The sequence below is a fragment of the Chiloscyllium plagiosum genome, unplaced genomic scaffold (genome assembly GCF_037043375.1).
Source record: "Chiloscyllium plagiosum isolate Xiang-an unplaced genomic scaffold, Cpla_swu_hap1 HiC_scaffold_7, whole genome shotgun sequence".
NCBI classification, from domain to species: Eukaryota; Metazoa; Chordata; class Chondrichthyes; order Orectolobiformes; family Hemiscylliidae; genus Chiloscyllium; species Chiloscyllium plagiosum.
This window is the reverse complement of record NW_028270145.1, coordinates 16,166,429-16,178,749: the sequence shown is the minus strand read 5'-3', so window position 1 is coordinate 16,178,749 and position 12,321 is coordinate 16,166,429. Positions and strand designations below refer to the sequence as shown.

Here is a 12,321-nt window from a genome sequence, read left to right as displayed (position 1 = left end):
ACACCCTAACAACTTGGAATGACTTTTTTCTCTCAGCACCCTTGCTTTGTTTGCATGTCACTTTAAATCCATGCCCTCTCACTCTTGTTTCTTTTACAAGCAAAACAGCTTCTCCCTATCTAGTCTGTCCAGCCCAATCGTGATTTGGAAAATTACACTCAAATTTCCTCTCAGCTAGCTTGGCTCCAGCGAGAACAGTACCAATCTCTTCAATCTGTCTTCACAGCTGAAGTTCCTCACACCTGAACCCATTCTAATAGATCGCATCTGCACATACTGAAATGCATTAATGACTTTCCTATATTGTGGCACTCTCAACTGCAAACAATTCTCCAGCTGAGGTCTAGCAAGTATTTGGTATGAGTTCAACCTCAGCTCTTTGCTGTTAGTCCTGTTTAAAAAAAGCTGAGAGCACCCTATGCTTCGTTAACTGCCCTGTCCACTTAACCTTCCATCTTCACTGCTGTGTTCACATGTACACTCATTGTTCTGCTCCTGCAGCTTCTTTAGAATTGTACCCCCTTGAAATTCTTATGACATGGATTTCCAGAGGCATTTGATACAGCACCTCACAAGACCTGATGAAAGTTGTAGATCGTGGTATGAAAATGACAGCATGAAAACAAAATTGGCTGAGTGAGAGGATATAGAGAGTAATGATCACTTGATTTTTTTTTTGAACTTGAGGAAGGATTGTAGTGAGTTCCCCATAGGTTGAGTTTGAGACCCTTGCTTTCCCTGATGTATATTAATGATCTGCATCTTGGTTTTCAGGAGGCAGTTTCCAAGTCTGCAGATGAGGCAAAACTTGGAAACATTGTAATCTCTAAGGAGGACAGTGTAAATTTTCAAAAGGCCATTGACAAGTTGGTGCAGTAAGCAACTCAGTGATATTCAACTGAGAGAAGTGTGAGGGGATACATTTTGGTAGAATTAGAAATACCTATAGGATATACAGGAACAGGTAAAGTGAATAGTTATCAAACTATAGGCCTTGTCTTTGTTAGTAGTGGCATCGAGTACAGGAGCAAGGAGGTTATGCTGAACTTGTGTAACATACTCATTGGGGAGAAAGTGAGGTCTGCAGATGCTGGAGATCAGAGCTGGAAATGTGTTGCTGGAAAAGCGCAGCAGGTCAGGCAGCATCCAGGGAACAGGAGAATCGACGTTTCGGGCATAAGCCCTTCTTCAGGAATGGGGAAAGTTTGTCCAGCAGGCTAAGATAAAAGGTAGGGAGGAGGGACTTGGGGGAGGGGCGTCGGAAATGTGATAGGTGGAAAGAGGTCAAGGTGAGGGTGATAGGTCAGACTGGGGTGGGGGCGGAGAGGTCGGGAAGAAGATCTCAGGTTAGGAAGGCGGTGCTGAATTTGATGGATTTGACTGAGACAGGGTGGGGGGAGGGGAAATGAGGAAACTGGTGAAATCCGAGTTCATCCCTTGTGGTTGGAGGGTTCCTAGCCGGAAGATGAGGCGTTCTTCCTCCAACCGTCGTTTTGTTGTGGTCTGACGATGGAGGAGTCCAAAGACCTGTATATCCTTGGTGGAGTGGGAGGGGGAATTGAAATGTTGAGCTACAGGGTGGTTGGGTTGGTTGGTCCGGGTGTCCCAGAGGTGTTCTCTGAAACGCTCCGCAAGTAGCCGGCCTGTCTCCCCAATATAGAGGAGGCCACATCGGGTGCAGAGGATGCAATAGATGCTATGTGTGGAGGTGCAGGTGAATCTGTGGCGGATATGGAAGTTTCCTTTGGGGCCTTGGAGGGAGGTGAGGGGGAGGTGTGGGCGCAAGTCTTGCACCTCCTGCGGTTGCAGGGGAAGGTGCCGGGAGTGGAGGTTGGGTTGGTGGGGTGTGTGGATCTGACGAGGGAGTCACGGAGGGAGTGGTCTTTACGGAATGCTGATAGGGGAGGGGAGGGAAATATATCCTTGGTGGTGGGGTCCGTTTGGAGGTAGCGGAAATGACGGCGGATGATGCACTGTACATGGAGATTGGTGGGGTGGTAGGTGAGGACCAGTGGGGTTCTGTCCTGGTGGCGGTTGGAGGACCGCAATTTCACCCCCGACGTGGTCGACGATGCCCTCCACCGCATCTCTTCCACTTCCCGCTCCTCCGCCCTTGAACCCCGCCCCTCCAACCGCCACCAGGACAGAACCCCACTGGTCCTCACCTACCACCCCACCAATCTCCATGTACAGCGCATCATCCGCCGTCATTTCCGCTACCTCCAAACGGACCCCACCACCAAGGATATATTTCCCTCCCCTCCCCTATCAGCATTCCGTAAAGACCACTCCCTCCGTGACTCCCTTGTCAGATCCACACCCCCCCACCAACCCAACCTCCACTCCCGGCACCTTCCCCTGCAACCGCAGGAGGTGCAAGACTTGCGCCCACACCTCCCCCCTCACCTCCCTCCAAGGCCCCAAAGAAAACTTCCACATCCGCCACAGATTCACCTGCACCTCCACACATATCATCTATTGCATCCTCTGCACCCGATGTGGCCTCCTCTATATTGGGGAGACAGGCCGGCTACTTGCGGAGCGTTTCAGAGAACACCTCTGGGACACCCGGACCAACCAACCCAACCACCCTGTAGCTCAACATTTCAATTCCCCCTCCCACTCCACCAAGGATATGCAGGTCTTTGGACTCCTCCATCGTCAGACCACAACAAAACGACGGTTGGAGGAAGAACGCCTCATCTTCCGGCTAGGAACCCTCCAACCACAAGGGATGAACTCGGATTTCACCAGTTTCCTCATTTCCCCTCCCCCCACCCTGTCTCAGTCAAATCCATCAAATTCAGCACCGCCTTCCTAACCTGAGATCTTCTTCCCGACCTCTCCGCCCCCACCCCAGTCTGACCTATCACCCTCACCTTGACCTCTTTCCACCTATCACATTTCCGACGCCCCTCCCCCATGTCCCTCCTCCCTACCTTTTATCTTAGCCTGCTGGACAAACTTTCCCCATTCCTGAAGAAGGGCTTATGCCCGAAACGTCGATTCTCCTGTTCCCTGGATGCTGCCTGACCTGCTGCGCTTTTCCAGCAACACATTTCCAGCTAACATACTCATTGGACTCAGCTAGAATATTATGTATAGTTCTGGGCACCATACATTACAAAGTATATTAATGCTTTGGACAGAATGCAGAAAATATTTACAAGGATGTCTCTAGGGATAAGGAACTTTAATTATGAAGGTGAATTGGTTTTTCTTGCAGATGAGGAGGCAGAGAATTGATAGTTTTCAAAATCATGATAGGGCTGGACAAAGCAGATGGTAAGAAATTGTCTCCTCTTACAAAAGGATTAAGAGTTAGAGGGCGCTGATAAAGACTACTTTTTAGAAGAGACAAAAAAACTGCAGACACTAGAATCCAAAGTAGACAAGCAGGAGGTTGGAAGAACACAGCAAGCCAGGCAGCATTAGGAGGTGGTGAAGTCACTGGGGTATAACCGTTCTTCAGGACCGGGGGTGGGTCTAATGGGAGCTGCAGATAAGGCAGGGGTTGGGGTTGTGGGAGGGTTTTGGGTGGGGAGAGGGACAGTGTGGTGAGATAGGGATAGGTGAGCACAGGTAGAGGATATGACCTGGTAGGTCGATGGGAGGAATGAATCCAGTTGGTAGCTGGAAGGAGGGTCGGTCAGAGGGATGGAACAGAGTGACAGGGGCGGGAAGGGGAGTCAGGGAATAGGAAGGAAGGTTATTTGAAATTGGAGAACTCAATGTTGTGTCCTCCAGGCTGTAGGCTGCCCAGGCAGAAGATTCGACGTTGTCCCTCCAGTTTGCGGTCTGATTCACTGTGGCAATGGAGGAGGCCAAGGATCGTCATGTTGGAAAGGGAGTGGAAAGAGGAATTAAAATGGGCGGTGACTAGGAAGTCAGGTCATTCCCTGCAGGCCCAGATGAGATGCTTGGCAAAATGTGCCGAGTTTACATGAGGTGTCCCAGATGTAGAGAAGACTACATCCGGAGCACCTGATGCAGTAAACTAGAATCGCGGAGAGGCGGGTGAACCTCTGTCTCACCTGGAGGGACTGTTTGGGGTCCTGGATGGAGGTGAGGGGGTGGTGTGCCAGCAGTAAGCAAATGTGATGTGAGTAAAAACATTTTCACAGAGCAAGTACTTCGGGACTGGGGCATATTGTCTGGAAGTGTGGTGGAAGCATGTTCATTGAGCCATTCAAGATTATTTAAATAGAAATAGTATTCAAGATTGTGGAGAAAAGACACAAGGTCATGATGCACATTCAGAGAGCCAACGCAGACACAATTTTGTGATTCATCTTGTTTGCTATTTTTGTTCAGTTTAGAGCTCAGAGTATTGATTAGTCACTTTTGAGTAACGTAACCAGAGACCATAAATTAAACTCCATAACTTCAAAATTTGTATTCTTTTGGCTGGTCTCTGACGACAAGTTGGAAATGAACAGGATTTTAAAAAAAATGTTTTTCTCATTCTTGTGATGCGAGCATCACTGGCTGGGACAGCATTTATTCTTCATCCTTAATTGTTCTGAATAAGTGTTATAGAACATAGAACATAGAAGAATACAGCGCAGTACAGGCTATTCGGCCCTCGATGTTGCGCCGATCCAAGCCCGCCTAACCTTCACTAGCCCACTATCCTCCATATGCCTATCCAATGCCCGCTTAAATGCCCATAATGAGGGAGAGTCCACCACTGCTACTGGCATGGCATTCCATGAACTCACGACTCGCTGAGTAAAGAACCTACCCCTAACATCTGTCCTATACCTACCCCCCCTTAATTTAAAGCTATGCCCCCTTGTAATAGCTGACTCCATACGTAGAAAAAGATTCTCACTGTCGACCCTATCTAAACCCCTAATCATCTTATACACCTCTATCAAGTCACCCCTAAACCTTCTTTTCTCCAATGAAAACAACCCCAAGTGCCTCAGCCTTTCCTCATATGATCTTTCTACCATACCAGGCAACATCCTGGTAAACCTCCTCTGCACCCGTTCCAGTGCCTCCACATCCTTCCTATAGTATGGCGACCAAAACTGCACACAATACTCCTGATGTGGCCGCACCAGAGACTTATACAACTGCAACATGACCTCAGGACTCCGGAACTCAATTCCTCTACCAATAAAAGCCAGTACGCCATATGCCTTCTTCACTGCACTATTTACCTGGGTGGCAACTTTCAAAGATTTGTGTACATGGACACCAAGATCCCTCTGCTCATCCATACTACCAAGTATCCGACCGTTAGCCCAGTACCCCATCTTTTTATTACTCTTACCAAAGTGAATCACCTCACACTTAGCTACATTGAACTCCATTTGCCACCTTTCTGCCCAGTTCTGCAGCTTATCTATATCCCGCTGTAACCTGCCACATCCTTCCTCACTGTCTACAACTCCTCCGACTTTCGAATCATCTGCAAACTTACTCACCCAACCTTCTAACCCCTCCTCCAGGTCATTTATAAAAATGACAAACAGCAATGGTCCCAAAACAGATCCTTGCGGAACACCGCTAGTGACGGCACTCCAAGATGAACCTTTGCCATCAACTACTACCCTCTGTCTTCTTCCAGCCAGCCAACTCCTAATCCAAACCTCCAACTCACCCTCAATGCCATACCTCCGTATTTTTTGCAGTAGTCTACCATGGGGAACCTTATCAAACGCCTTACTAAAATCCATATACACCACATCTACTGCTTGCCCCTCATCCACCTTCTTAGTCACCTTCTCAAAGAATTCAATAAGGTTTGTGAGGCACGACCTGCCCTTCACAAAACCATGCTGACTATCCTTGATCACATTATTCCTATCCAGATGTTCATAAATCCTATCCCTTACAATTCTCTCTAAGATTTTGCCCAAACAGAAGTGAGACTCACCGGCCTATAGTTACTAGGGTTATCCCTACTCCCCTTCTTGAACAAGGGAACCACATTTGCTAGCCTCCAATCTTCTGGCACTACTCCTGTAGACAACGAGGACATAAAAATCAAGGCCAATGGCTCTGCAATCTCTTCCCTTGCTTCCCAGAGAATCATAGGATAAATGCCATCAGGCCCAGGGGACGTATCTATTTTCACCCTTTCCAGAATTTCCAACACCTCTTCTCTACATACCTCAAAGCCATCCATTCTACTTAATTGTGACTCAGTACTCACATTGACAACAATGTCCTGTTCCTGATTGAATACTGACGAAAAGTATTCATTCAGTGTCTCCCCAATCTCCTCAGCCTCCACACGCAACTTCCCACTACTATCCTTGACTGGATCTATTCCTACCCTAGTCATTCTTTTATTCCTGACCTACCTATAGAAAGCCTTAGGGTTTTCCCTAATCCTACCAACTAAGGACCTTTCATGTCCCCTCCTTGCTGCTCTTAGCTCTCTCTTCAGGTCCTTCCTGGCTACCTTATAACTCTCAATCGCCCCAATTGAACCTTCACGCCTCATCTTTACATAGGCCGCCCTCTTCCCTTTAACAAGGGATTCCAATTCCTTATTAAACCACGGCTCCCTCACACGACCCTTTCCTCCCTGCCTGACGGGCACATACTTATCAAGGACACTCAATAGTTGCTCCTTGAACAAGCTCCACATATCAATTACACCCTTGCCTTGAAGCTTACTTTTCCAGGCCACACATCCTAAGTCATGCCTCACAGCATCATAATTTCCCTGCCCCCATCTATAACTCTTGCCCTGTAGTGCACACTTATCCCTCTCCATCACTAGAGTAAAGGTCACCGAATTGTGGTCACTGTCCCCAAAGTGCTCACCTACCTCTAATTCTAACACCTGGCCTGGTTCATTACCCAAAACCAAATCCAGTATGGCCTCACCTCTTGTTGGCCTATCTACATATTGTGTCAGGAAACCCTCCTGCACACATTGGACAAACACTGACCCATCTAACGAACTTGAGCTATAGCTTTCCCAATTAATATCAGGAAAGTTAAAGTCCCCCATAACAACCACCCTATTACTTTCACTCTTCTCTTGAATCATCCTCGCAATCCTTTCTTCTACGTTTCTAGGACTATTAGGAGGCCTGTAAAAAACTCCTAACAGGGTGAGCTCACCTTTCCTATTCCTAACCTCAGCCCAAACTACCTCAGATGGCGAGTCTTCATCCATCGTCCTTTCCACAGCTGTAATACTATCTTTGACAAGCAATGCCACACCTCCCCCTCTTTTACCCCCACCTCTGACCCTACTAAAACATTTAAACCCTGGAACCTGCAACAGCCAATCCTGTCCCTGTTCTACCCATGTCTCCGTAATAGCCACAACATCGAAGTCCCAGGTACCAACCCACGCTGCAAGTTCACCTACCTTATTTCGTATACTTCTTGCATTGAAGTATACACACTTCAAACCACTTTCCTGTTTACAGGCACCCTCCTTTGAAATTGATGCCATGTTCCTAACCTCCCTACATTCCAGGTCCTGCACCCTAAAGCTACAGTCTGGGTTCCCATGCCCCTGCAGAGTTAGTTTAAACCCCCCCCCCCCCCCCCCCCAAGAGCACTAGCAAACCTCCCACCAAGGATACTGGTGCCCCTCAGGTTCAGGTGTAGACCATCCTGTTTATAGAGGTCCCACCTTCCCCAGAAAGAACCCCAGTTATCCAAATACCGGAATCCCTCCCTCCTGCACCATCCCTGTAGCCAAGCATTTAACTGTTCTCTCTCCCTATTCCTCGACATTCTATCACGTGGCACGGGTAACAAACCAGAGACAACAACTCTGTTCGTTCTAACTTTGAGCTTCCAACCTAGCTCCCTGAAAGCCTGCCTAACATCCTCAGCGCTCCTCCTACTTATGTCATTGGTGCCAATGTGGACCACGACTTCGGGCTGCTCCCCCTCCCCCTTAAGGACCTGGAATGATGTCATCTGGACCCATTCGGTACAAATATGCATCCATAGTATTGTTAGGGATTTCCAAAATTTTCACCCAGCAACAGTGATATAGTTCCAAGTAAGAATGATATGTGGTGTAATGCAATGTGTGTGTTTTACATAGAATAATATCGTTTATTGCAGAGATTGCATTTTAAACTGCCGCCATGTGTACTTTCATTGATGTATGTGAGGAGGTTTAATAATTAACTTTTCGGTTTTTTTGGAGTCATGATTTTAAAAAAAAACAAAATAGTATATGTCAGAGATTAGGTGATTGGGGCTCTCCCGGAGTGATCATATCAATTTAAAACAGTTAAACAAAGGAGCAGAAGTGGGCTATTCAGCCCATCAAATCTAATCTGTCATTAAATGAGATCATGGCTGATCTGATAACACTCAAATTATTCTTCCTGCCTTTTCCCCATCACCCTCTATTCCTTTACGGATTAAAAATCTATTTCAGCCTTGAATATACTTAACGACCTTTCTGCATATACCCTGTCAAGTCCTTTTGGAATCTTGTATGTTTCGATAAAGTCACCTTTCATTCTTCTGAATTCTTCCAAATACAAATGAACTTATATTGTGAGAGTTTTATGATCAGAGAGAGCAAACATTGAAAGGTATTATCTTGCTTTCGATTGAGAAGAATCAAGAATTGATTGATGTTTAGGAAAGGCCCATAGACTAGGAAGTATTTGTTTCAGTTCGCAAAAGACCTAGTTGGGTCATAGAGACATACAGCAGCGAAACTAACCCTTCAGTCCAACTCATCCATGCTGACCAAATGTTTTTAGATTAGATTAGATTACATTACAGTGTAGAAACAGGCCCTTCGGCCCAACAAGTCCACACCGACCCGCCGAAGCGAAACCCACCCATACCCCTACATTTACCCCTTACCTAACACTACGGGCAATTTAGCATGGCCAATTCACCTGGCCCTGCACATCTTTTGGACTGTGGGAGGAAACCGGAGCACCCGGAGGAAACCCACGCAGACACGGGGAGAACGTGCAAACTCCACACAGTCAGTCGGCTGAGGCGGGAATTGAACCCGGGTCTCAGGCGCTGTGAGACAGCAGTGCTAACCACTGTGCCACCGTGCCGCCCACACGGTGTATCCCTAAACTAATCTAATACCATTTGCCAACATTTGGCCCTTATCCCCCTTGACCCTTCCTATTTCTATACTCAACCAGATGCCTTTTAAATTATACCAATCTCTCTGGCAGCTCATTCCATACACGCACCACCCTCTGCATGAAAAAGTTGCCCCTTGGATTCCTTTAATTTTTTCAACTTTCACCTTTAAACCTATGCCCTCTAGTTTTGGACTCCCCCTTTTTGGGGAAACAATCTTGACTTTTCATCCTATCCATGCCCCTCATGACTCTATAAACTTCTATAAGGTGACCCTGCAGCCTCCAATGCTCCAGGGAAAAATAGCTTCAGCCAATTCCCTGTAGCTCAAACCCTCCAACCCTGGCAACATCCTTGTAAATCTTTTCTGAATCCTTTCAAGTTTCACAACATCTTTCCTATAGCAGAGAGACCTCTAATAATGTAAGAGCATTTTCTCTTGCAAAGAGGAGTTCATTCAGAATACTTAAGACTTAGTTAAAAATCACACAACACCAGGTTATAGTCCAACAGGTTTATTTGGAAGCACTAGATTTCAGAGCATGCTTCTTCATCAGGTGGTTACCTCACTGCAAGGGTTTTAATTTGAAAATTCCAGAAATTAGGTCAGATTCCCTACAGTATGGAAACAGGCCCTTTGGCCCAACAAGTCCATACCAACCCTCCGAAGAGTAACCCACCCAGACCCATTCCCCTACCTTATATTTACCCCTGACTAATGCACCTAACACGATGGGCAATTTAGCGTGGCCAAATCACCTAACCTGCACATCTTTGGACTGTGGGAGGAAACCGGAGCACCCGGATGAAACCCATACAGATGCAGGGAGAATATGCAAACTCCACACAGACAGTCGCCCAAGGCTGGAATCAAACCCAGGTCCCTGGCGCTGAGCCACCGTGCTACCTGTGGTTAGTTAGAACCTGAAGAAGTTATTTAAAGAAGTGAAGAAGTGAAATTTTCACCTCACTTGTGTGAATGATGAAGGGAGAGGCTATCAAGGAAATATTTGAGTCAAACCTAGATAGAGAAGGGAACTCCCTCTGGTGTTTGAGTGCTGATGTTTGTTAAATGTGGTTTATTTTGCACATGTTTCAAAATCTTCCAAATTGTGCTTTAGGTAAACAGCTTGGTTTGTTCTATTTTTATCTTCATTTCCTTGTGATAATCGTTTTTTTATTGTGAAGGACAAATCTGTGGCATTGCTTATGTTTCAGTGAAAAGACCACCTTGTTAAAACTTTTAAAAATGGTCTATCAAGCTGGATTTCAGTTTGGGATCTGGCTCATACAGTAGTAACATCTTCTGGGATCATAACAGTGAAGTGAAAGGGAACTTGTCAGTGGTGATGTTTCGATAATTCTGCTACACTTGTCCTCCAGATGGTAGAGGGCACGATTTTGCAAAATGCTGTTCAAATACTATTGGTGGGTTGCTGGAGCGCATAGAAACATAGAGCTTAGGACCATTTAGTTCTTTGAAACTATTCTGTAAGATCAAGATATTGTCAATTGTATACCCTATTCTTGTCATGTGGTAGCGCCTTTGCCTCTGAGCCAGGAGGCCGACCTGCTCCAGAGATGTGTAGTAACGTCTCTGAACAGGTCAATTAGAAAATATCTATAGGGATAAAGTTCCAATAAGTTACAAATTTGGCCAGATTATGCAAAGTGAGGCATGTTCCAGTCCACCATTGCAGCAGTTGGTCATGTAGGATCAGAAGTTCATATGTGAGGGGATATTTAAGGATTCATCTTCTCAACCTCTGCCCTCACCTGAGCTGTGGTGATCCTCAGGTTGAACCCCCCCCCCCCTCCCCCCCCCATGTATTGACAGCAGCCTGATGACTATTGGTGATATAGTTCATGAGATACAATTGTCATGATATACATAGGTATGACTATGTTGACTTTACCTACTTTTATTTAAAACATGAACATTTAGCAGCTATTGCTTCATACTACAGAATGCCAGAAAATCCAGTTTGGTTGAAAACCTTAGGTAGGACTGACTTTCTCAGCTCAGTACTTTGCACCCACTTGTGATGCAGCCCGTAGAGCTAAGACTCATTTCAGTGGAGACCACAAATACTTTGAGAAATATGACGTAAATTCATCAGATGATGCCAGGGATAGAAACTAATGAGGGAAAACATAGGATAAAGAAACTAATTTCATCGAAGCAGAGAAGGCCAAGAATTGATACAAATGGAATTTTTTGATTGATTGTGGTGCATTTTAATAGTATAGAGGAAAAGATCATGTCTTCTGTTAATTTATTCCTGGGACATGATAAAGCAAGTATTAGTGGCTTATCCCTAATTGCTGTTGAGATTGGATGTGGTGAACTAACATCTTGAATCACCAATTAGCTCATTGATACTATTTGTGTAGGAGTGGAGCGTTTCATCCCTCAAGCCTGTTTTACCATTCATTGAAATCGGGGTGGACCTAGATCCAGGTTTCTGCCCTTGATATTCCTTGGTGTCTATGGATTTCAAAAGCTGACTGATCTGAGATTAAACATTCACACTTGATGTAGCCTCTAACAATGCTGTCATCTGTGCAGAAAAAGAATGAGTATTTGGATAGTATTGAGTCTTTATGTTCTGAGAGTTGAACAGATGTATGCCTACTAGGTTTTTGTACATGAACTATTTATCAGCCCCTACAGGTTGAAACTTTGATGGTTGATGAGTTAACACCATCATTCATACTTTTGCTCTTTGCTCTGTTGCAGTTGGCAATTCTCACAGAACTTTCTCGTAACCGAAGCAGTGACAAGCATGGCCTATTCCATCCTGGATCAGTGGCAAACAGCGTTTTCCAAAATGAAAACTTCCAACTGCGTTTGTCACCACCTCCAGTCATTGAGGACTAGTGCTGCAAATGATGTTTGTGCAATCAAACTAGACTGAACACTCTTGACACATCCCTGACGGTTTTAATTGTTGAATTAATGCAAATGCTGACATTGACAGTTGTTCGTGTATGTCAAATAATTCTGAATTTAAAACTAATAAAGATATGTCCTAAGTTACCTAGCTGTTTCAATACTTGTCAATAGATAGGTGCAATATATGTTTCCAATTTCTGCAGAAACATTAACATGCAAATTCACAGCTTCACGACCAGATATGCCTTGATTTCTAATTAAGATATATATTTTTGAGATGGGGAAGATTTTAATATTTTAAAATTAATTATTGCATGAAAAGATGCTTCTCCTTTCAACAGTCTTTCTCGCAGTCTCCTGAAAATTAG

The 12,321-nt window shown here is 45.4% G+C and overlaps 1 protein-coding gene across 4 annotated transcripts in view; it reads left to right on the top strand.

Moving 5' to 3' along the window:
- The window catches only part of vps8 (VPS8 subunit of CORVET complex), a 570,470-nt gene extending 558,373 nt beyond the window's left edge, over nt 1-12,097 (top strand). For 3 of the 4 annotated variants that reach the window (XM_043693080.2, XM_043693078.2, XM_087988772.1), the window contains one exon: nt 11,798-12,097. In XM_043693080.2, coding sequence (XP_043549015.2) covers nt 11,798-11,938 — 141 coding nt within the window. In that variant the 3' untranslated portion in view covers nt 11,939-12,097. The remainder of the gene's footprint in view (nt 1-11,797) is intronic. The other variant, XR_015757598.1, reaches the window with a different exon arrangement.
- Nucleotides 12,098-12,321: the final 224 nt, after the last annotated feature.